This window comes from Solanum verrucosum, unplaced genomic scaffold (genome assembly GCF_900185275.1).
Source record: "Solanum verrucosum unplaced genomic scaffold, falcon-dt-bn FXZP01000210.1, whole genome shotgun sequence".
Classification (NCBI taxonomy): Eukaryota; Viridiplantae; Streptophyta; class Magnoliopsida; order Solanales; family Solanaceae; genus Solanum; species Solanum verrucosum.
In genome coordinates this window covers 2502368-2528080 of record NW_026020045.1, presented here as the reverse complement: position 1 = coordinate 2528080, position 25713 = coordinate 2502368, and the positions used below count along the sequence as shown (strand labels likewise).

Genomic DNA, 25713 nt, shown 5'->3' with positions numbered 1-25713 from the left:
TAATGATCTATCTTAATGAAACAAGCTAGGACTTAATCATACTCTGTGCGATAAATGCTTATCACTGAGTGGATATTGACTATGAGATGGAATCCCTTCCGTAAGAAAGGCTAGGTTTCTAGAAGTAATCTCATGAGATGGAAGCTCTTTCGCGAGAAAGGTCGGGTTTCTAGTAACAATCTTCTTATCCCATAACTATGTGCCCCCATAGGTCTTTAGCTAGTAGATCCACCTAAAAGCTAACAAATGATGGTCTTACCTTAGGCAAGTAGGACAACCCTTTTTGGTGTGGGTAACACCGGATTCCATGTTATGCTCACATGGTCTATGTCGGTTAAGACTTATTCCCACTATGATGACAACATGAGCAAGAACATGAACTATGAACTATGGTTACTCAAGAAACTTTTCTTAGAATGGGTGGGATTATGGGATCTTATTCAAGCATTGCACAAGTAGACTTTGAACGTACTTATGGTATGTTTCTCCAATGCTATGATGATTTACGTAATGAACATGATTCTGACTTATGTTTTCCCTTATGTTTGACATAATGCTTTAACTTAGTAAAATGCATTCATTCAACTAAATTGTCCCTTTTAGCATGTTTTCAAGGTTTTTGTGCATGACTATCATACTTAGTGCATTTTTGTACTAACCCATATTTTCCTATACTTTTCCCAAAGTGTAGGGTCCGATTCTTAAGGTGGTCCTCATTTGGTTCAAACATGGATTCAACTATTCTCCTTGCCTGTCGTGAGCTCTCATGATTCGAGGACTAGAGTTGCACTTTGAGTTTCATTTCTAGTATTTCATTTTCGAACTATCTTGTATGGGTTGTGTCCCTTTTCATTTGAACTATTGTAATAGATGGCTATGTTGAGACAAGTCTAGACTTTCGCTTTCCTTTATGAAAAAAAATTGAACTTGGAATGTGCTTTTACTTTTATTATTCTAATGCTTTATGTTATGATATGCTAAGTGGCTTACATGGGGCCTTTCGGGGTTCTATATGCCTTGTTACGTCTAGGGGGTGCCCTTGGGTTGTGACATGATCTTAGACCGGCACGTTAAGATATAGAAGAGCAAGGAAGTTGATTCCATGAAAGTTTTAAGTAGTGGTCTTTTAGTGAGGGTTTTAGGTAAGGGTGCTACTTGGCAGGCCAAGGGGTAATAAGAAGTCCCGATATCCTCATCCCTTTTCCTTGTATTCCTCCTTTATCATTAAGATGATGAGTTCCTCATGATTTTGTTCTTTATGTGAAGTCTTGTGTGTTTTATGTGTTTCATGACCTCTTTTAGTTATGCATGTTCATGAAAGCTTATGTTTTGAAAGAAAATGAGTTTTATATGATTAAGTTTCCTCATGTTGTTGTGCATTGAGTATGAGTTGCGTATAGACTTCATGAGATGAATATATGAGCATGCCTTAGTTCAGAGTTGAGAAATTCCTCCTAACATTTTTTGGTATTTAAGGTATTCATGGAAGTGGTAGTGTGGTAGGTGAGTAATTTATTTTAAAGATTTTATTATAATATTCTTTTGCTAAGTGTCTTAATCTTGATATTTCTTTAATATTAGGTGTGGAATTCATGGTAAAATGTAATAATATTTATTGTAATATTTTTTCGATAGTCGTTTTAATCTGAATATTTCATTAATATTATTTATGATATATTTTAGATATAACATATCTTGGGTTCTTTGGTACATATATAAATTTTCCTCTATTAATTGTTCTAATAGTTTTATATCTTCCATAGATTCTATCCAATATTGTAAATATTCGTAGTTCATTTTAATCTGAATTTATTTCTAAATCATACCATTCTATTCTTTTGAGGTCTAAATCATGTAGGTCTATTTCATACCATTCTTGGTTCAATATATCTTCTGATTCGTTATCTTCAAATATTTTTTCCCATATTATTCTTCTTAATTCAATTATTTCTACATTTTAAAGTATATATAGGATTAAAGTTTCGTAGTTTTTTATCATTTCATCATGCATGTATGTGGTCATGTTCGTTGTTATGCATATTTTTTATTTTCAATTATTCCTTCCTACCATATTCATAATTGATTAAATTCATATTAGATCATTATGAACCAGATTATTTGTTTATCATGTTTTCCTTTCACTACTAGCATCGTACTTTAGCGGATACTTCCTTCTTATCAACACCTCAACTTTGTTTACTCCCCTAAACGGTTTCCTCGCCTACCGGTTTCAACATTAGGATGACATAGTATAGAAGTTTTCTCCCTGTTTCCAGTGTGCTAATAAATTAGAAATCATGATTCAAATAATTCTAATACATAATAACTAAGATAAATTTATTCAATCATATATATGATATTCAGGAATATATGAAATTAGTTCCGCATATTTTTTGAACAATATACCTTTGCTTCTTGCTTATTCATGCTATCTGAAATATCTGATTGGATTTCAGATTGTTGCTCCATTTATCTAAATACTTAATTTTTGTAGAGAGGTTTTTGGAAAGAGTGTTTTATATATCAGGCATTGCCTGTCTTTCATATTACATGTATCTTCCTTTTATAGAAAGGAAATGATACCATAATGCACGTACACTATTAATAATAATATCACATGACTACTTATGACTTTTCACAAATATAGCACACCTACTGTATGACACACCATACCTTACTTTACACTTGTACACCTACTTTATGACACACCATACCTTATTTTACACTTGTCCACCATTCCTATCTACTTACTTTAATATGCACATGCATAATAATGCATACTTGACTAATTAACATCTTATCTACATCTTTTTGACTACTTTACGTTATTTATTTTATCTTCTTTACTACTTTGTCTGCTATTTGCATCTTATCTTCATCATTTTCTTTTACTCTAAATCGACATCTGGAATTATGTTATCTTCACCGTTACACTTCGAACATATGTGATCATGATATTTATGTCCAATTAATTTGCAATATCTGGTTAATAACTCTGTCGAAATAAATCCTGCCTTTAGTGTTCTTGTCATAGGTCGTTCTTCTGGCTTAAGTAATGACAAAATCCATCTCTGGACTTCATCCATATCTGCTTTCCTTAGCTCCCTTGAATTGGAATAAATCATTAGCTGATCTCTTGCATAGTAGCTCCATAGAGCATTTCCGTTTAAATAATTATTTGATAGCTCCTGTATGATAGTTGATATACCAATTATTCTTTTGTTGGCATAAAAACTTGGTATCTCTATTTTGCATATCTCTTCTTGTTGTCTGATGTCCTCAGGTATAATCATATCTTTAGTTAGTCCTATCTTGATAACCTGTATTGGAGGTTTTATGTCCTCGTATAATATCTTCGCTGGTGCTGTATAGAATTTTATATAAAATAAATTTCCTTTTGTAACTCTTTTGTATGTGACGAATGCCTTGTGTAGTTCTGGTATTCCACTAACTTCTTCTCCGTCGTATGTGTATACGGTATTTAACAGTCCGTAGTTGTAACATGTTCTTACTAAATTAGCGTTAGTTTTTGGCTGTGCAATTAACTTGTTATATCCTTGTAACTTTTGTGTCAAATAATCCTGGTTTGGTTCTTTTGTAGTTGATCTAGGGTTAAGGTTTAAATAAGTTTGGAATTTGTGTATATTTTCGATATAGGTTCGTGTGATGTAATTATATGTCTTTTTCTCATTTTGGTCTTGCAAACTATCTGTGTATGTAGATGTTTGTGGTTCTATGGACATATGTCTAGGTGTCCTTTAGGTAAATGGTTTTTTGAATAGCTGGTTTAAGTTCGCATTTTTATGTTGTTTATCTCTAACTTGTTTGCTTGTACCTGCAACTGTATTTAAACAAACATTATGGGTATTAAGGAGTTTCCCATCGTCTCCTTTTAGCTCTGGGTTTTTTCCGTCTTCCGATCGGCGTAGCTCCACATTTTTATAGTCATGCTGCTGACTAGCTTTAGACTTCAGATTATCTTCATTAGTCTTTAACTTTTGTATCTCGTTGTCCATACTATCCACTTTTGTACAAAGTGTAGTAATAACTTTGAGTATCTTTTCAATTGTATCTTCTTTCTCAGTCTCAGTCTGAGTAGCTTTGTCGTGATAGGTAATCTGCAATAACATTCTTATAAGTTTTTATTACTTCAATTGTAAATGTAAAATTTAATATATTTAATATCAGTCTCCTTATTTCTTTTGTTGTTACCGAATCTTGTATTCTTCTTGTTAGCCACCATTTTACTTGTGTATTATTATGTTCTTATAATAAATTTTATATATACAATATATGGTTCAAATGATAATAAACACTTATACAATGAATATAATTCTTTTCTATTTATTTCCCATTTTATTTCTGTATTATTAAATGTTCCTGAATAATACCTACAATGATGTTCTATCGTATTGGCATCATATCTGTATTTTAATATTCCTCCATAACTTTTTTCACTCACATCTGATTCTATTATATATGTAAATTTTTTGTTTTCATCCGAAAAATATAGTTTAGGTAGGTTTTTACACAATAATTTTATTTTTTGTATTTGTGTTTGGTCTTTCTTGTCAAACTGATATTCTACATTTTTCTTTAATTTTTGTTGTAATGGTTTTAAATTCACTGCTAATTTTGGTATGTATTCTCTTACCTGGTTTACTAGTCCTAGAAATGATTGTAGTTTCTTTTTCGTATCTAGCTGTTCATTTGAGTTAATTATTTTTTGTACTATATGCGTTTGCATTTTTATTCCATTTTTATCCATTTGTATTCCTAGGAATTCTATTTGGTTTTTCATTATGTCTGCTTTCTTTTTACTTAGACTTATGCCTGAATATTCTATAATATGTATGAATTTTTCTAATAATCTTATGTGTTCATCTTGGGTTTTCGAATATAGTAATATATCATCAATATATACTACACAATTTTCTAATTGTTTAAAGTAGTTATCCATAAAGTGTTGATATCTACCTGGTGCATTTTTATATCCAAATGGTAATACATTCCATTCATAGAATCCTTGTGGTACAGTGAATGCTGTTAGTTTTTTAGATTCTTCTTCTAGTTTTAAGTGATAAAATCCTGATTTACAATCAAATTTGCTAAAATAATTATATCCTTGTATTTGTCTTATCTTTAGTATTTTATTTGGTATCGGATAATTATATGTTTTAGTTTTTGCATTTAAATTTCTATAATCAATAACCATTCTGTTTTTTTCCTCTTTTTTGTTCACTATGTTTATTTACGATAAATGTCGGGCTTGTGTGCTTACTATTGCTTTCTTGTATATATCCTTTTTCTAGTAATTCATTTATATGTATCTTAAATTCAGTTAAATCATTAAAATTATACTTTAATGGTTTTTGGGTTATTATACTATTATTATCAATTAGCTCAATTTTTACTTTTGTTTTATGTTTCTTCCATCCTTATAAAGGATCCTCACTATATAATAATTCTAACTTATCTTGGATTATTTTTACTTTATCTATAGAGAATATAATTAATTCTACTTTAGGGTCTTCTTCTTTTATATTTTCTAATTTTTGTGTAATTTTTTCGCTTCCTTTTATCCATTCTGTTGTTTTTCCTTTTTTGTTATTTACTCCTATTTTTTGTTTACACGATGTCGTGAACCACCAGTGTGTTTTTGTTATTATATGTGGGTATAATTTTTCTAAAAATGGCATTCCTAATAGCATATCTTTTGTAGTTAATTCAAAGTTAAATATTTCTTCTATAGTTAATATCTTATCTCATACTTGTATTTTTATATTTTTTGTCTTATATGTGATCATGCTTCCTTCATTATTAAATCATGTTACTACTATCGGTGTTTTTAATTGTTTCCATTTATCTTCTGGTAAACAATTGTATTACATATATTAGCTTTTGCTCCCGTATCTATCATTGGTGTATAATATCTATTATAATATCCCTCTATTATTATCTTTGCAAGTATGCATATTGTCATACTAAGGTTCTTTTTATTATTACTCTTTTATTTTCATAATTTATTGTTAATTGTTTGTCTTTTAGATTATATGGTTTTACTTGTTCTAGCCATTTTATTCCTAAACTGATATTTTCATCTCCTTGATATATTTTAAATTTTATCACTATTGGTACTCCTCCAATGATTATTTCCTTTTCTTTAGTTTCTTCGGTATACATTAATGCTTTTGGTAGTTCGGGGCATGATTGTTCAATAGTTATTATTTCATCTTCCGTCACTAATTCTCTTGTAATATAGTTTTCTTCTCGTCCTGTATCTATTAATTTTAAATATTTCCATTGTTCCATTATTCCCGTTAAATAGTAATGATGTGGTTTTATTTCTTCTTCCATTGATTTTTGTATAGTTTTATCTATTCTTCTTGAGGTACTCATTTTTTATGAGATTTGTGGTATTTCACAGTTCATGTTTATTCTTTTTGATGTGGTTAATCTTTCTTTTACTATTTCTAAATCTTCTTCTATGTCAATTTCATTATAACTATAGTCATTCTTGTCTATGATTGTGACTATTCTTTCAAAAGGATTTTCTATTTTTATTTTATTTATTTTATTTTTTCCTGTTATTTTATGTTTTGTCATTAAAACATATAAGTTTTTACATCTAGCTGTAAATATTTTACTTCCCGGGGCTAGTTCTATTCCTGACATTTTCCAATATAATGCTAATGAATTATCTATATTTTTGTCATTTATTGCTACTGAGTAATTAACACTTATTATAAATTTAAATTTTTGGTATATGAGGTTACCTTTTACCGCACTTATTATACTTTTTTCTATGGGTTGTATAATTCTATCATCTGCTAAGTATATTTCTATGGGTGTATCTATTCCTTCTCTAAAACATGCTTTTATTAGTATTTCTGTTCCTCCTAAATGTACATATTTAATTGGATTTTTAGCCTTAATATCTTGTATTTCTTTATTTATTATTCGTTTATTTATTATTGGTGTTTTGGCCTTTCTTTTAGTGTATTTGCAATCTATGATATGTTCTCTTTAACTTACTACATAATATTCTTCTTTTTGTCGTTTAAACCAGTTTCTTGTTGTTGGTATTTCGAATATTTTTGCTACGCTTAGGTGTAATTCTTTTCCTTTTATTTGTTCAAATATGTTATTATCAAATATTATTTTTTGTTCTGCCGATTCTTCATCTTGATATTTTTCTTTAGTTATTATTTGTATAACTTTTTCAGTCATTGATATCGTATTCATTATCTGATTCTATTATTGGATTATTTTCCATTTCATTTTTCGATAATTCATATATTCTATCATTGCTTTCTAATTCATAATCTACGTACTCTATTTGCGTATATTTTTCATCGTCTATTATTATTTCTGATATTTGTTTTTTCTTTGGATTCTTAGGTAATTTACAATCTCTAGCTATATGTCCTAATTTTCCACAATTATAACAAGTACATTCCGTTAGTTTCTTTTTGGTCTATATGGTCTTTTGGTTTTGTAATTTTTTACATAGAATCTTCTTCTTGGTTTTTTATATTTATATTTTGATATGCATTTTTTATTATATTTCTTTCTATTTTTATAATACCTATCCGTACAACCAAATTGAGGTGTTGTTTTATTTTTGCAACATGCCAAGGTTTTTACTAATATTTTTTCCATTTTTATTTCTTCTTTATGTTTATCACATAGTTCCATAAACCATCGTTGTAAGAATTTTATTCTAGCTCCTAAGGTATTTGTCAATCCTGCTTCATTCCAGCTTTTTATTATTTTTGAATTAAAAGGTTCTGGTAATTTTGTAAAATATAATTTTCTTATTTCTTTACTTTCGTGTATGCTATATGTTCCTTTAAAATAGTATTCCCTAAATGCACATGTATATTCATCTATATAACACATGTTACATATTGCTAATTTTGTCATTAGATTCCGGTTTATGATTTTTTTTTAAATTTTGTTCTTCTACTTCTGTTGTCATACTACTAAATTTGTTTCTTATAGCTATTTCGTATTTATATAATATTTCCATAGTTGTAATAGCTATGTCACCATCAATTTTTTTATTACTTCTTAGTGTTTGTAAGCTTTCATTTGATAAATTTTGTAGCCATAATTTTACTATTCTTATAAGTGTTCTTTTTATATATCCTGGTGTTTCTATTATCATTATTTTGTTATCTATTAATTGTTTTGATATATATCACATACATAATTGGATTGTTTTATTTACATCTGCTACACAGTCTAAATCTAAAAAATCATGTCGTTCAGTCATTGGTTTAGGTGTCAATTTTTTATTTAATCTTTTATCCCATATAGTTTTTTCTCTATCATATTGTCCATAGTTTTCATTATAATATTTTTGGATTTAAATTTTTTGGGTTTTTTACTCCTGATGTACTAGGTTTTTCATCCATGTCTACGTCTCCTGTATTTACTTCTAAATCCTTTGTATTGTCCATGCTTGCTAAAAGTTCCGTATAGGTTTCGCTTGTTTCTGAACATTGTTCTTTTGGATCATTGTCATTTATTTCATTAATTGTTATTTCAGGTAGATTATTTTGATTATTTTCTTCTTTTTCTTCTAATTCATCTTCTAATTGCAATTTTTCTTTAAATTTAATTATCTCATTTGCTAATTTTGTTTTTTGTTCTTTTTCTTTTTGTTTAATTTCATACATTTCTTTTAATATTACTAGCTTTTTTTCTAGCTCTATTATTTTAGTATTTTTTACTTCTTCTAATTGTTGTACTTCCTTTTTTGCTTGTTGTTTTATTTTTTCAATTTCCATTTTTCTATCTATTTCTTCATTTTCTTTTGTTATTCTTATCAGAGCAGTTAAACTATCTTCTAGTTTTACCATTTCTTTTTCTAACATTAAACTTAGATTGTCACCTATTTTCTTATATCTTCTTCCTAGATTAGAAAATATTATCTTTATTTTTAATCCGTCATAGTTTTCGTATATTTGTCATCTATTGCATATTCTTCTTTATTCATTTATAAATTATGTTGTAGTTTATATTCTAAGTTATTTATTTGTATTTCTAGATATAAAATAGTCTTTCTTTGTGCTATTATTGATTTGTGACAAGTTCCTGCAAATATATTACAGTTAAGTTTATTTTGGCTATGTTTTAATTCTTGCCTTTTTGTTATAATTATTTCAGTAAGTTTTTCTTTATATTCATTATTCTCGCTATTCATTGTATCTTTAACTATTGAATATATTTATATTCTATTTTAGATATATTATCTATTAATTGATCTAATTTTTTGTTATTAGTTTTTGTGATATTAAGTTCTTTATATTCCGGATATAATTTGTTTAATTTTCTTCTTATTTTTCTTAATTTTCTACTAGTATGTTTCTTACCATGTTTCTTTTTATCCATAGCTCTGAAATCCAAATTATTATAATGAAAACTATGGACAATATGATAGAGAAAAAACTATATGGGATAAGAGATTAAATAAAAAATGGACACCTAAACCAATGACTGAACGACATGATTTTCTCTTACTTGGTTTACTAGTCCTAGAAATGATTGTAATTTCTTTTTCATATGTAGCTGTTCATTTGAGTTAATATATGTAAATACAATTGTTTACCAGAAGATAAATGAGAAAAATTAAAAACACCGATAGTAGTAACAAGATTTAATAATGAAGGAAGCATGATCAACTAAAGCCTCATCGTGTGGGTTAGTGTAACCTTAAGTTGATGTCGAGGCTGTTTTAGAACTAATTTGAGCAAGGAAGAAGCCTTAGGTGCAAGCAAGAATCTATGCTAGCAAGATAGGATGAAAGAATCCTTGTTCTTTGATGGAGCTTTCGGCGATAGGGCTACTTGATCGCCCAAAGGGTAGGGCGAGTCGCCCTTGTGCCCTTGTGATCGCCTAGTGGGCTGTCCCATTGGCCTAGGTTCTGGAACAAAGGGCAAGCTAAGTCGTAGCTTGCCAAGCAGGTTGGCGAATCATCCATTTTCCCTCTAGATCGCCTAATGATCTGCCCATTTAGTGAGCTCGCTGGAAAATTGGGTGAGCCAAGGGTGTACTTGGTGAGTCGCCTAGTGCCCTTGGCGAGCATAAGGGTCCAAAGGGTGAGCCAAGACGTGAACGGCGTAAAATTTTAAGTTTTAACTTGGTGGGTCCTTAGTTCTTTTCCAAAGTTGAGTCCACAAATTTTTATTCCTTTCCTAGTATGTATATAACCTTTTTAGACTTGAAATTCCTTGAATTAAGTCACTCTTTAAGAAAACCCTAATCAAATCAACAGAGTTCCTCCTTTCAAAAATTCTCTCTCTAGAAGTTCCCAAAGAAGAAAAAGAAGAAGTGGGACCTAGGGTTGTGGATTCAAGGTGTTCTTCCTCAAATTTCTGGGGAATCTCAAGCAAGGTATGGCGATCCTTCATCTAGGGGTAGCTTTCACCCCCAGAGTCAATTCAAAGTAATCTTCAAAGTTTTCAAGTTCATGAAAAACCTATGGTTTTACTCAATATCATGGGTTGCTTCTTCAAATATTTTCAAATGGTTATTAATAGAATATTATGATTGTATTAGTGTTTAATTGATGATATATGATGAAAATACTCTATGAACCCATGAATTCTCTCAATTCCTAAATTGTGCCTTTATGAAGTGGGTTTGTTGATTATGAAAGCTTATGAATGGAATATGTCTAAATTGCTTTGGGTTATTGAATTGTATCATTATCCATGCCTTAATTCTACTAAATTGTTGGTGTGTTGGTGATTTGAGATTTATGTCCTCGAAGGCATAGTATGAGGAATTAAAGTATTGTCATGATATATTGTTTATGAATGTGAATCCTATGAAGTAAATGTGATCATGTTGTCAATGTAAATGTGTTGCTATTGAAAGGCTATTTCTCAATTTGACACTCATTAATGATGATGATGGAATGTGAAGTGTTGTCTTCTACATATTGTATATCTTGAATGGGTCGGCTTAGGCATCCTTTTCTTGTATAATGAATGTATCTTGACTCATGTCTAAATGTCTAGAATTGGTAGACCTAATGTTGGTAGTTTTTCATGAATGAATGAATGATGAAGTATTCTAGGCTATGTCTTTAACCGGTAGACCTAATGTTGGTGGCCCTTCATGAGTCTAGGAATGAATGTGATTTTAAACCTTGAAACGGTAGACCTAATGGTGGTGGCCCTTTCTAGGAAAGTCAATGAGTTATCCTTGTAATGTAAGTTGAAGTGGTTGACTGATGTTGCTGGCCCTTTCATGTGTAATGTACTTTGGGTCTGTAGGCCTAATGTTGGTGGCCCTCTCAAGTACGCTAATGTAATGTAAATGAAACTACTCCATGGGAATGTAGGCTAAGCACCGAAAGGATAAGGTAAGATGGAAGTTCTCCCTACGTTAGGCCGAATTTCAATGAACGTCTTTCTTATCTCTTAATTATGTGCCCACATAGATAGTGGATCCACCTAAGCTAATGTTACCGGTTTTACCTTAGGCAAGTAGTCTACCTCTTTGCGGTGTAGGGTTTTATGACACCGGATTCCATGGTTAAGCTCTCATGGTCTATGTCGGTTAATGCTTATTCCCATCAAGTGAGATGTGCATTATGGTTTCTTTAGAAGTTCGATGAAGTGTGGGTTGTAGTATGGGATACCATCCATGCATTGCACGAGTAGGCTTTGAGAGGGTCATAGTGAGTTCTCGAAATCTTAATGACTAATGTATGAATGTGTCCTAAATGAAGTTATTGAAGAATGTTTACTCTTAAATGTTTAATGTGACGATGCATGCTATACTTGGGCTATATTATGAGTTATGTCTCTTATGTATGGATATTGTGTAAAGGTGAAAATGAATGAATGGTAAGTTCACTTCTCATGACCTTAATGTGGTACCTTGGGGTGGATGGTGGTATGGGATGCTATCCATACATTGCAAAAGGTATAGCATGAGGGTTACTTGAGGTGAAGGTCTAATGTGAAGGTAACGATTTACATGTTGATATTGTCCAAATGTGATGTTATGACTTGTATGATGATTATACTTGTATTTTATGTCTCTTATACAAATGTACATGATAATTCTAAAAAGTGGCATAATGCATGGTTTCCAACCAAATGTCCCTTTTAAAGCATGTTTTTGCATGGTCATCATACTTAGTACATTTTTGTGTGATAACCCATATTTCTCTTATTTTACTACAAGTGTAGGTTCCGGCAAGTGTGCTTCAATCTAGTTCAAGGTCTTGGATTGAGATTTCCTCCAAGGCTAAGTGGTACGTCCTCATAGATCCTGGACAAGTACTTTAGAAGTTTCTTTTATTTCATGTAATAGTCAATTGTTAATCTTTTTGATTGTAAAGGGATGTAACCCTATTTTAGTTTACAAGACATTGTTTAGATGGCCATGTATGACTTTAGACTTCCGATGTGTTTTTAAATGAAGTTTTGATAGTTTAATTTTAAAGAAGTTTTTAATTCCGCACTATTTTCCTTATATAAAATGTTATGAATGTTATGAGGCTCTTCAGAGTTTTGTACGCCGTGTCGCATCTAGGGGATAGCCCCGGGTCGTGACAAACTTTGTATCAGAGCACATGATTTTGGAAATGGTTTTTAGGATTGATGTCTCACATGCCACATCTAGTAGAGTCTTGTTCATCGGTGTGAGTCGCGCTACATCTATGAGTGAGAGGCTATAGGACGTTAGGAACTTACACTTCTTTCATTATTATTGAAGTCGTGCCATAGAGTCTAGGTCTATAAGTGTCCTTTTCCTAATGTCTAGGTCTATAAGTGTCCTTTTCCTGATCCTTCTTTTATGTTTATAGGATATGAATACAAGAAGGACGCCCACAAGGAGAGTGGAAGAAGAGATAGTAGATGAGGGAATTCCTCCCCAAGATCCTCAAAGTCCTCAAGGTGACTAGGCTCCTCAAGGCAATGAAGCTCTGGCTATGACTTATGAGGAGGTTAGGTCGGCTCTTTTGAAGATGGCTCAAGCCGTAACTACCCAAGATCAAACTATGGCGGCTCAAGCTACTAAGGGTGTTAAAGTTAATGTAAAGCCTATGGTGAGTACTATGGCCTTTAGGTCGAGAGACTTTGTGAGGATGAATCCTCCGATTTTCTTAGGTTCTAAGGTGGGAGAGGATCCCCAAGAGTTTTTGGATGAGGTATACAAGGCTGTTAATGCTATGGGAATGACCTTTATTGAAAAAGCGGAAATTGTCACTTACCAATTGAAAGATGTTGCCTAAATTTGGTTCACTCAATGGAAAATAATAGGCTTATAGGAGTGGGTCCTATATAATTGGAGGAGTTTAAGAAGGCTTTCCTTGGTAGGTACTTTCCCCGTGAGAAGAGGGAGGTTAAGGTGGAGGAGCTTATAAACCTTAGGCAAGGTAACATGAGTGTCCAAAGAGTACTCCTTGAAGTTTACCCAATTGTCTAAGTATGTTCCATCTTTGATGTCTAACCCTAGAGATGAGATGAGTAGGTTTGTTACTGGTATATCCGACCTAGTTGAGGAAGAGTGTCATACAGTGATGCTCCGTGATGACATGAACATTTCTAGACTTATGGTGTATGCTCAATCTATTGAGGAGTCCAAACTTAATAGGAAGAATAGGGAGATGAAGAGGTCTAGGCCCGATGAGCAAGGTCAATCTAGGTTCTAGAAGAGAGTTCCAAACCAAGATTCTTCAAGCACTTCTAAGGTTAACCAAGATAGAGCTGGTGGATCTCAATTTTCTAAACCAACTTGCCACAATTGTGGAAAGAAGAATTTTGGGAAATGCCTAGCTGGTACTAGTGGTTGCTATAGGTGTGGAAAGAATGATCAGCAAGTGAAAGATTGTCCTACTCTCACGGCAAGAGGAAGGGAGGCCAAACAAGCTTCTCTTAGTGTCCACGATCTTGATGCTCCAAAGAGGAATTGTTTCTATGCTCTTCAAGCTAACAAGGACAAATGAGGTAATCCAGATGAAAGAACCGATATGTGATAGTTCCTTATGGTCATGGATGTGTTGTTGAGGTTCATATGTTGTTTTTTTTCATGTTTGCCTTAGAATGGGTTTACCCTTAAGTGGGGGATGGTATGTTGAATAGTAGGTTGTGGTGAGTTTTTATATCCTTGTCACTTTCTTCTTTTCCTACTCAAGCTTGAGACCAAGAGTTCCTTGTAGCTTGTTTCATGTTTTTGAGTCATGTATGAATATGTGTTTCCATGATCTCCTTATGCTATGCATGTGATGATGAGATTTATGTTTAAATGAGAAAATGATTTTTCATTATTGTGTTCCTCATGTTGATATGCATCTATAATGAGTTGCCAAAATGCTTCATGAGTTGACTTGTTGAGTATGTTTAAATGTGTTTTGAGAAGAGTTGCATAATTTGCCTTATGATGTTGTGAGTAGCATGATGTTAGTTGGAGAAGGAAATTCTTCCAACGAAATGAGAAATGTTGATGTTTTGGTGCATAATGAGTTTGTTGATGTAGTTCCTACCTTCTTGTAATGCATTAAGCTTATTGATGTGGAGTTGATGTTTCCTCCTATGATTATGAATTTATATTGATGTGTCATGCATGATGGGCTGCAAGTCTTGAGTAGTTATTTCCTTAAAGTGTTTAAAGTGTCATTCGAGGACGAATGTTCTTAAGTGGGGGATAATGTAACGACTCAGAAAATGATAGGTTAAACTAGAGCCTCATCGTGTGGATTAGTGTAACCTTAAGTTAATGTCAAGGCTGTTTTAGCACTAATTTGAGCAAGGAAGAAGCCTTGGGTGCAAGAAAGGGTCTATGCTAGCAAGATATGGTGAAAGAAACCTTGTGTAATGACCCTAAAAATGAACTAGTGAAACTAGAGCCTAACTAGTGAGTGTGTGAGTTTGTCATGAGGTTTGATGTTGTTTTATGTTGTTCCAAGCCATGGTTGAGGGGCTTAGAGGTTAAACGTCAAGGTGCGACTCCCCAAGGACCACCCTAGGGGTCCTTGAGAAGGACCCTAAGCTTAACCACCAAGACCCCAAGGAAACTTGAAGATTGGCCAAAATGGGGTGACCTACGGAAGGGGACCACGCCCCGTGGATGACCTCTGTAGGTCATGGCCCCCAAATACACCACTCTGAATCAGATGAAGGAGGGATATTATGGTGCGTCCCCCCGTCCACGGTCCGTTGATGGGGTCTCCTGAATTGGACCTGCAATCTTGTTTAGACTCGTCCATTGTGGGGGTGAATTGGTAAATTCACCCCAAGTCCTAATAAGTGTTTGGATGGTTATTTTGGGTTTATTTAAGTATTTTAAGAGTATTAAAAGTGTTAAAACCTATTTTATATTTCATTATTCAAAAACCCCAAATACAAACTCCCCTTCCCTTCCAAAACTCTCTCTCTAGAAACCTCCATAAGAGGTGAAGAACTCAAGGTCAATTTCATCAAGGTTTTCAAAGGATTTTCAAGGATTTTTGTGGGGAATCAATAGCAAGGCATGGTGGTCTTGATCCTTGTCTAATTTTCCAGTCAAGGAGCCAATCCAAAGTGATTTCAAGTTTCTCAAAAACCCTAAGGTTTTACTCAATCTCATGGGTTCTTTCATCAAAAAATTTCAAATGGTTTCTAATGGAAAATTATGATTGTATTGGTGTTTAATTGATGATTTATGATGGAAATACTTTATGAACCCATGATTCTCTCAATTCCTAAATTGTGCCTTATGAAGTGGATTTGTTGATCATCAATGAATGTTGATGGATTATGCCTAAATTGATTTATATTGTTGAATTGAATAACTATTCATGCCTAATTGTATTAGTTAAAGGATTGTTGGTGACTTATGAGAATGTCCTTGAAAGGGCAAGTGATGATCTAATTTTCATGTTAATGTAGAATTGTTCTTGAATTGTTGATCCACTTGAAAGGTGGAGGTGTTTACTTACTATGTACATTGTGATCATGGCCTTGAAGGCATAGTGTGAGGAATTGAAGTATTATAATGATGTTGTATATATGAATGTGATGTCAAGCATCTGTGTGATCTAAATGAATAAATTATGGTCATATTTAGAAGCTAATTTGTGTTAGGATTGAACGTTATCTCTCTATTAGCACTTGTGAATGATGGTGATTATGTAAAGGGCTATTCTCACATACACACACATGAATGAATGAATGAATGAATGAAGTTCTATGATAATGTTAATGAACGTTGATTCTATTGAAAGGCTATTCTCAATTGTACTCTAATGAATGAAAAGACATGTTGTGAAAGGGCTTTCTTACTAAAATGGGATTCCTAAGTGAAAGGTTATTCTCATATTTGAATCTATGAGCTTTCCAATGAATGAATGTTTGGTTGGGATGGATACTCATATGTTAGTTGAGGCGGGGTATTTAGTGACAATCCCTATCTTTTTTTAATGAATGTTGGGTTTAAGATGGATGCCCATACGTTAGTTGAGGCGGGGTATCTAGTAACAATCTCTTATCCCATAATGAACGAATGTAATGAATGTCCAATACTCCGTGGGGAATAGTGCCAAGCACCGAGTGGATATGGATTGAGATGGGTTTTCATACGTGAGTTGAGGCGGGGCACTCAGTAGCAATCTCTTGAGATGGATACTTATATGTTAGTTGAGGCGGGGTATCTAGTAGAAATCTCCCTATCACATAACCTATGTGCCCACCTAGGTTTAGCTAGTGGATCCACTTAAGGCTAAAAAACAATAGTCCTAGTCCTACCTTAGGCAAGTAGGAATCTCTTTATCCGGTGAGGGTGACACCGGGATTCCACGCCAAGATCACATGGTCTATGTCGGTTAAGGCTTAGCCCCACAATATTGATTATTGAACTATGGCTTCTTAAGGACGTACTACTTAGTGTGGGTTGTCACGCCCCGAGCTACCCCCAAGACGCGGACACGGGACCTAGGACCACAAGTGATCCCAAGCTAACCCTGCTGGCATGATCACTGATTATACTAAAGATAATAAACTGATGCGGAAGCTAATTCATAAATAAATATGAAAAGATGGGGAATACCCATATACTATAACTGAATATATCAAATCTGAGAGTTTAATACAAAAGAAATATCAAACTCAAAACACTAAGCTGAATCTAACAATGTCTGAAATAAGCCTCTAAACTGACTAGAAATGTTGGGACATGCCCCAACTAGATCTAGCAAAACTGAAACTAAAGACTAAAAGTGATAAAGATAAACATGTCACTAGTCCTCGAAGAATGAGGACTCACCACTGATGCTGCTGAACTGAAGATCGAGAACCGATCTAAGCGTGATCTGGATACTGAGAACCTGAACCTACATCACGAGAAGATGTAGCGCACGTATGCGTCAGTACTTGAAAGGTACTGAGCACGCAGGATAGAGTAAAGCTGAAAGAACATATAACTGAACAAAACAATAAAGAAATGAAATAATATGAACATGATATAGATACTGAATACTGAACTAATTGAATGCAATGACCAATTTATAACATGCTGACTGAATACTGAATGAACTGTAAATGTGGTCAATGCAATAGAGTCTGACTGAACTGTGGGAGCTACTAATAACCGACATAAAACCACATGAGATAATTGTGGAGTCCGATGTATACGCCCCATCGAGAGGACCCAATATACCTGGCCAAAGGTATAGAGGCATGACTGGCGTGATCACTAAACTGATGTTGCCCACAGAGGGGACTTACACCTACGTGGCTCGTAGTTCTGGGACTATATGGGTACGCTAAAACCCTAGTCCAACTCGGTATTATGCTACTCCCAATGAATTAAGTGGTTAACTGGTTATGACTAAATTTCTGTAAATATTGGATAGCTCGAACTGAACATGCAAACTGAGAATGCAACAATTAATCTGATAATAACGCATTCATAAACTGAGGCATGTATAACTAAATACTAAAATATCTGACCTAGCATCTGTAATTCAAGAACTAAAGAAATACATAGCTAGGGTTCTGAAATTCATGCGATAAACTGAACAATAACATGATAATCTGATTTGGAACTTTTAAATAACTAATTCGTGATGATCTGCTGTAATTCTAGAAACCCTAAGTCTATTCATAATAAGGTAATCAAGAAACTGACTGAATTCTAGGGACCTAATGGGTGAAAGGAACCCACTAGTGAAATCCCACATACCTAGTGACGAATTCCACGGAGAAATCTTTCGATTTTGGGGTTGGAACTGAAGAAACCTCGCTGCGTTCTTGACCTTTTTCTCCTCTCTTGCTTCTAATTTTTCTAAGTTTTGATTAATGAATTTGACTTAGGTAGGTTCTAGTTATGTTTCTAGGCTTAAACTAATTAAAACCTCATGATTTAGGGTCTAAACGACGTATCTTAGGGGTTAAACGAAATAGGAAAACACCAAAAGACCCCTGAATTAACTGCTGTCAGAGTGACTGACGGAATGGACCTACGGTCCGTCAATCAATCGACAGTCCGTCGATTGGGTCCGTAGGTCGAGTCTGCCCGACAGGGCTTCATTAAAACGGGCATAACATTTTACTCGGAGGTCGGAATTTAGCAAACTTGGTGGCGTTGGAAAGATAATTCAATTATCTATCTAACCATAGTTCATGGTACACATAATTCATTTTGTTCTGAGAGTTATGACCATCTGAAGTTGACCCATCAATATTTTTAAGCTAACTGGCTGCTGACCCTCATCTACGGTCAGACCTACCGACCGTGGATTGAATGATGGTCCGTGCTGGTCGATCGTAGTTTGTGTCAGAGGCTCGGTAAGGGAAGTCTCGATCCACGAACACAGACCACGGACCGTGGTCTAATCTACGGACCGTGAGTCTGTCCGTGAGTCGGGACTTAGCCAAATTTTCTGACTGAGTTCTGGGGAAGTTTTCTGTCACGAACCACGGACCTACAGGATGGACCGTGAGTCCATCTACGGTCCGTGGATGGTGTTCGTGAGTGCCACCTGTAACACCAGAAATTTGAAATCTCTATTTTCGGATACGGGGTGTTACATGGGTGGTGGAATGGGACGCCATCTATGCATTGCACAAGTAGGCATTTGAGGGAGGTCATGGTGTGTTCCTTATAATGTTAATGAAACGAATGGGCTCTCATGATGATGGTAATGAAGGTGTTGATCTTATGTCTAATAAATGAAGGTGTTATTAACGAAGTTAATGAATGGGTGACTTAAATACTTATATGTGTAATGTAAGAATGCATGCTATATTTGGGTGGTATATATATGAGTTACTTCCTTGTTATGACTTATTGAGTATGAATGTGCCTAGTCTATGGTGACTTCAAAGGAGCACTTAGTGTGAGTAGTAGTATGAGATTCTACTTGCACATTGCACAAGTGTGACTTAGAGTTATCTTAGGTGATGGTCCTTATGTAATGATTATATCTTAGTTAATGGTTATGTCTTTATGAATGAATATTGTTGAATGTGGAAAGGTTGAATGGTAAGTTTACTTTTGGTGACCTTAAGGTGTTACCTTGGTGTAAGGTGTTGCCTTGGTGTGGACGGTGGTATGGGACGATATCCATACATTGCACAAGATATATCCTAAGGGTTACTTGGAGTGAAGGTTTATGTGAAGGTAATGGGTAATATGTGTTGAACATGTCTCTATTGTGATAAATGACTTGTATGTTGGTTATATTTGAATATTATGACTCCTATTCTTGTATTCATGAAGTTTTATCTAAATGGAATAAAGGCATGACTTTCAAACAACTGTCCTTTTTAAGTATGTTTTTGTATGGCTATTATACTTAGTACTTAATTGTGCTAACCCATTCCTCTTCTATCTTTTACTACTAGTGTAGGTTCCGACAATTGATTGCATTCTCTCAAGTGATGCTTGGATTAGAGTTCTCCAAGACATTTTGGGTATGTCCTCATAGATCGAGGACAAGGAATTTTCATGTTTCTAGTTCTTTTATGTTTTAAGATTATTGTTAAGACTTCAATTATAAAGGGGCGTGTCCCTACTTTGTTTCAAGTAATTTTTTAAGATGGTCATGTGAGACGTTAGACTTCCGATTGGTTTTAAATGACTGTCTTTAGATTGTATGGTTTTTTTCATTAAAATTTTTTAATTCCATGTTATTTCTATTACCTATGAGATGAATTAATGCTATGAGGCTTGTATAAGACCCCTTTAGGGTTGAGTACACCGTGTCGCTTTCGGGCTATAGTTTCGGGTCGTGGAAAACATGGTATCAAAACACAAGGCTTTGGGAATTGTGTTAGGATCAATGTCTCACAAGCGACGTGTAGTAGAGTCTTGTTCATCAGTGTGAGTCACAACACATATATGAGTGAGAGGCTATAGGACGTTAGAAAGTTACACTTCTTTCATTATTCTTGAAGCCGTTCCATAGAGCTTAGTTCTATAAGTGTCCTTTTCCTAATACTTCTCTTGTGTTTATAGGATATGAATACAAGAAGGACGCCCACAAGGAGATTGGAAGAGGAGATTGTTAATGAGGGAGTTCCTCCCCAAGGTGACCAAGGTCTTCAAGGTGACCAAGTTCCTTTAGGCAATCAATGAAATCATGTTTTGGTGGGTCCCCCAGACATGACCAATGAAGAGATTAGGACGACTTTCCTAACCCTAGCCCAATCTATGACGGCTCAAGTGAATAGAGATGTGGCGCCTAGGGTGAATGCTAATGAAGGTACCATGGCCTCAAGGTTGAGAGACTTTGTGAGGATGAATCCTCCTATTTTTCTTGGCTCTAAAGTGGTAGAGGATCCCCAAGAATTCTTGGATGAAGTATATAAGATAATCAATGCTATGGGAGTAACTTCTAGGGAAAAGGCAGAGTTTTCTTCCTATCAATTGAACGATGTGGCCCAAGTGTGGTTCACTCAATTGAAAGTCAATAGGCCGGTTGAACTGGGTCCTATATAGTGGGAGGTTTTTAAGAGAGCTTTCCTTAGTAAGTACTTCCCCGTGAGAAGAGGGAGGTTAACATGGAGGAGTTTATAAACCTTACGCAAGGTACTATGACTGTGGAGGAGTATTCCTTGAAGTTTAACCTATTGTCTAAGTATGCTCCATCCTTGGTGTCTAACCCTAGATATGAGATGAGTAGGTTTGTTATCAGTGTATCTGACCTAGTTAAGGAAGAGTGTCGTACGGCGATGCTCCATGATGAGATGAATATCTCTAGACTTATGGTGTATGCTCAATCTATTGAGGAGTCCAAACTTAAGAGTATGAGTAGGGATTTGAAGAGGTCTAGGCTCGATGAGCAAAGTCAACCAAGGTCCAAAGAGAGGTACTACAATCAAGATTCCTCAATGGCTAACAATGACAGGTTGTCTAACCCTAAATCTCAAGGAGGGAAAGAAAGTGGTTCTTCTTCTTTTGAAAGGCCTAGGTGTGCCGAGTGTGGGAAGCAACATTTGGGTAAGTGCCTTATCGGCACAGATGGGTGCATTGGGTGTGGAAAGAAGGGTCTCACGATGAAAGATTGCCCAACACTGATGGCAAAAGGGAGAGAAACCAACCAATATTCTCTTGATGACCTGGATGTTAATGCTCCAAGGAATAATTGTTTCTATGTTCTTCAAGCTAACAAAGACAAAGGAGCTAATCCGGATGAAGGTACTTGTAAGTGATAGTTCCTTATAATGAGAATGTCTTATTGAGGTTCTTATGTTGTCTTATGTTGACCTTAGTTGGGTTTACCCTAGAGTGGGGGATAGTATGTTGAATAGTAAGGTTGTTGAGAGTGTTTGATGTCCTTACCTCTTTCCTTCTATTCCTATTCAAGCTTGAGACCAAAAGTTCCTTCTAGCTTGTTCCATGTTTTGGAGTCATGTGTGATTGCATGGTCTCCTTATATTATGCATGTTCTATTTGAATTCTTGTTTAATGAGAAAATGAGTTTTCATGAATTATGTTCCTATCCCATAACTATGTGCCCACATAGGATATTAGCCAGCGGATTTAATCCAAGCTAAGGATTCATCCGAGATAATGTTATCGTTTTACCTTAGGCAAGTGGAACACCTCTTTACAGTGTAGGGCTATATGACAACGGATTCCATGTCTAGCTTTCATGGTCTATGTCGGTTAAAAGCTTATTCCAATCATGTGAGATGTGCATTATGGTTTCTTGAGAGGTTCTATAAAGTGTAGGTGGTAGTATGTGATGCCACCTATACATTGCACGAGTAGGCTTTGATAGGATCATCATGAGTTCTCTAAGTCTTAATGACAAATGTGTGAAAGTCCTTTAAAGGAACTAATTGAAGAATGTTGACTCCTAAATGCTTAATGTGATATGATATATCTCTTATATAAGGATATTGTGAAAAGGTGAAAAGGAAGGAATGCTAAGTTCACTCTTGGTGGACTTAATGTGGTTCCTTGATGTGGATGGTGGTATGGGACGCCATCCATGCATTGCACAGGGTATGTCATAAGGGTCATTTAGAAGTGAAGGTCTAAGGTGAAGGTAAAGGTTATCATGTTGATATTGTCAAGCCACGTCTAGTAGAGTCTTGTTTATCGGTGTGAGTCGCAACACATCTATGAGCGAGAGGCTATAGGACGTTAGAAAGTTACACTTCTCTCATATTCTTGAAGTCGTGCCTTACAGTTTAGTTCTATGAGTGTCCTTTTCCTAATCATTTCTCTTGTGTTTATAGGATATAAATACAAGGGCTAACCTAAGGAGAATGGAAGATGAGATCATTAATGATGGAGTTTCTCCCCAAGGTGACCAAGTTCCTCTAGGCAATCAAGAGAATGAAGTTTCGGTGGTTCCCCCGGACATGACCAATGAAGAGATTAGGGTGGCTTTTCTAACCCTAGCTCAAGCCATGACGACACAAGCTAATCAAAATGTGGGGCCTAGGGTGAATTCTAATGAGAGTACCGTGGCCTTAAGGTTGATAGACTTTCTGAGGATGAATCCTTCTATCTTCCTTGGATCTAGAGTGGGAGAAGATCCCCAAGAATTCTTTGATGAATTTTATTAGATATTCAATGCTATGGGAGTATCTGCTAGGGAGAAAGCAGAGTTGGCTTCCTATCAATTAAAAGAGGTTGCCCAAGTGTGGTTCACTCAATGGAATGTCAATAGACCTCTAGAAGTAGGTCCTATAGAATAAAAGGAGTTTATGGGAGCTTTCCTTGGAATGTACTTTCCATGTTAGAAGAGGGAGTGTAAGCTGGAAAAGTTTATCAATCTTAAGCAAGGTAGAATGAGTGTGGAAGAGTTCTCCTTGAAATTTACCCTCTTGTCTAAGTATGTTCCATCCTTGGTGTGTAACCCTAGAGATTAGATGAGTAGGTGTGTGACAGGTATATCCGACCTAGTTGAGGAAGAGTGTCGTACGGCGATGTTCCATAATGATATGGACATTTAAAGACTTATGGTGTATGCTCAATCTATTGAGGAGTCCAAACTTAAGAGGAATGGTATGGAGTTGAAAAGGGGTAGGTCCGATGAGCAAGGTCAACCTAGGTTCAAGAAGAGATCTCCTAACCAAGATTATTCTAGTGCTTCTAAGGATAATGAGGAAAAAGGTGGTGGGTCTCAATTTTCTAAACCTTTTTATGCCACTTGTCGGAAGAGGCATCATGGGAAGTGCCTTGCCAGTACTAGTGGGTGCTCTAGTTGTGGAAAGAATGATCACCAAGTGAGGAATTTTCCTACTCTTACGGCTAGGGGAAAGGAGGCCAAACAAGCTTCTTATGTTGTCCTGGATCATAATGCTCCAAAGAAGAATCGTCTCTATGCTCTACAAGCTAGCAAGGATAAAGGAGCTAATCCGGATAAAGGTACCGGTAATTTTTAATTCCTTTTGTTGTGATGAGATTCTTTTGTTGTTGTTCATATTATGATTAGTTGGGTTTTTCTCCTAAGTGGGGAATGATATGTTGAATAGTAGGTTGTGGTGAGTTTTGATATTCTTGTCACTTTCTTTTATTACTATTCATGGTTGAGACCAAAAGTTCCTAGTATCTTGTATCATGTTTTGGAGTCTTATGTGAAAATGAGTTTCCATGTTCTCCTTATGTTATGCATGTTTTGATGAGGTTTATGTTCATAAGAGAAAATGAGTTTTCATGATGTATGTTCCTCAAGTTGATACGCATCTATGATGAGTTGCCTAAATGTTTCATGAGTTGACTTGTTGTACATGCTTGAATCTGTTCTTGAAAGGGTTGCATAATTGCCTAATGATATTGTAATGAGTATGATGTGATGTGTAGAAGGAAGTTCCTCCCATGGAATGAGAAATGTTAATGATTTGTGCATAATAAGTTGGTAGATTTTGTTCCTACCTTCTTGTATATGCATTGCGCTTATTGATGTGGAGTTGATGTTTCCTCCTATGGTTTATGCACTATATTGATGTTGCATGCATAATTGTGGGATCCTAGTGTTGAGTCGTTTTCCCTTAATGTTTTAAAGTGTCATTCGAGGGCGAATGTTCCTAAGTGGGGGATAATGTAACGACTCAGAAAAATAGTAGGTTGAACTAGAGCATTAATGTGATAGTTTATGTCAAAAGCTAAGGTGTTATGTAGCCAAACATTAATGTAAGTGCTAGACCCCTAAGTTAACAAGACCTTTTAAGGTTTGGTTGAGGGGGCAAGGCCAAGAGCCAATCCAAAAAGGGGCAAGTCTAAGCCAAAAACCAAGGCTGCCCCACGTTGGCTAGACATAACACGAGCACTTTCACGGCCAGTGATCTTGACCAGGGTCCGTGAAAAGGCTCGTGAAGGTCCTTAGGCATGTGTGAGGCATGGCATTTAGGCCTAGCCACTGCCTAGGAACCACAACCTTCACCATGACTTGTGGTCTTGACCACGGAGCGTGAGAGGTGTCGTGGTCTTGCCTTGGCATTGTGGGAGCCTAGGGTGCAAGAGATAACCTTTAGCCACTGCCTACCATCACCATGAGGGTCTTCACGACCCGTGGTGTCCACCACGAGCCATGGGGCCACCTGTGGTGGGAAAAATAGTGTGCTTGCTAGGCTGCCCAAGGAAGGCTCTCCTTCACGAGCCACTTCACGGCTCTTGGTGAACACCAAGGACCGTGGTAAGGCTCGTGTGATTTCCTTCATTACTTGGGATCCTTGCCATTATGAGTAGGCTACTGCCTAAGAGGACCACGGGCACCACCACAGGCCGTGGTCCCCTTTCACGGTCCGTATAAATGACCTTGGTCATTGACGGGGTTGCCTAAATGAGGGTGTTTTTAGTAAGTTTGTTTTAATGTTTTATTATGTGGGGTTTATTTTAAATGGTTTATATCATTAGTATATATAGTTTTAAGTATTTTAACAAGTCACTTACCCCATTATTCAAAGCAGCCAAATCAAAATCCCAAAGTTCTTCCTCTCTAAATATTTCTCTCTCTAACTCAAGGAAGAAGAAGAGTGGGAGCTAGGGTTTGGATTCGAAGATTTCTTCATCAAATTTCGTTTGGAAATCTTTGTAAAAGGTATAGTGATCCTTCATCTAGAGTTAGCTTTCACCCTAGAGTCAATTTCAAAGAAGTTTCAAGCTTATCAAATTCTTGAAAAACCTAGGGTTTTACTCAATCTCATGGGTTCTCTCTTCAAATGATTTCAAATGGTTTCTAATGTCATATATTGATTGTATTTATGGTTAACTGATGATTTATGGTGAAAATACTCTATGAACCCATGA

The 25713-nt window shown here is 35.2% G+C and overlaps 2 protein-coding genes across 2 annotated transcripts in view; both read left to right on the top strand.

Moving 5' to 3' along the window:
* The window catches only part of LOC125821752 (uncharacterized), a 1137236-nt gene that overhangs the window by 99559 nt on the left and 1011964 nt on the right, over positions 1-25713 (top strand). The window lies entirely within an intron of this gene.
* On the top strand, positions 23424-23849 carry LOC125821792 (uncharacterized). The gene has a single exon (XM_049501159.1). It carries the CDS (start codon positions 23424-23426, stop codon positions 23847-23849), a length of 426 nt encoding a protein of 141 aa, XP_049357116.1.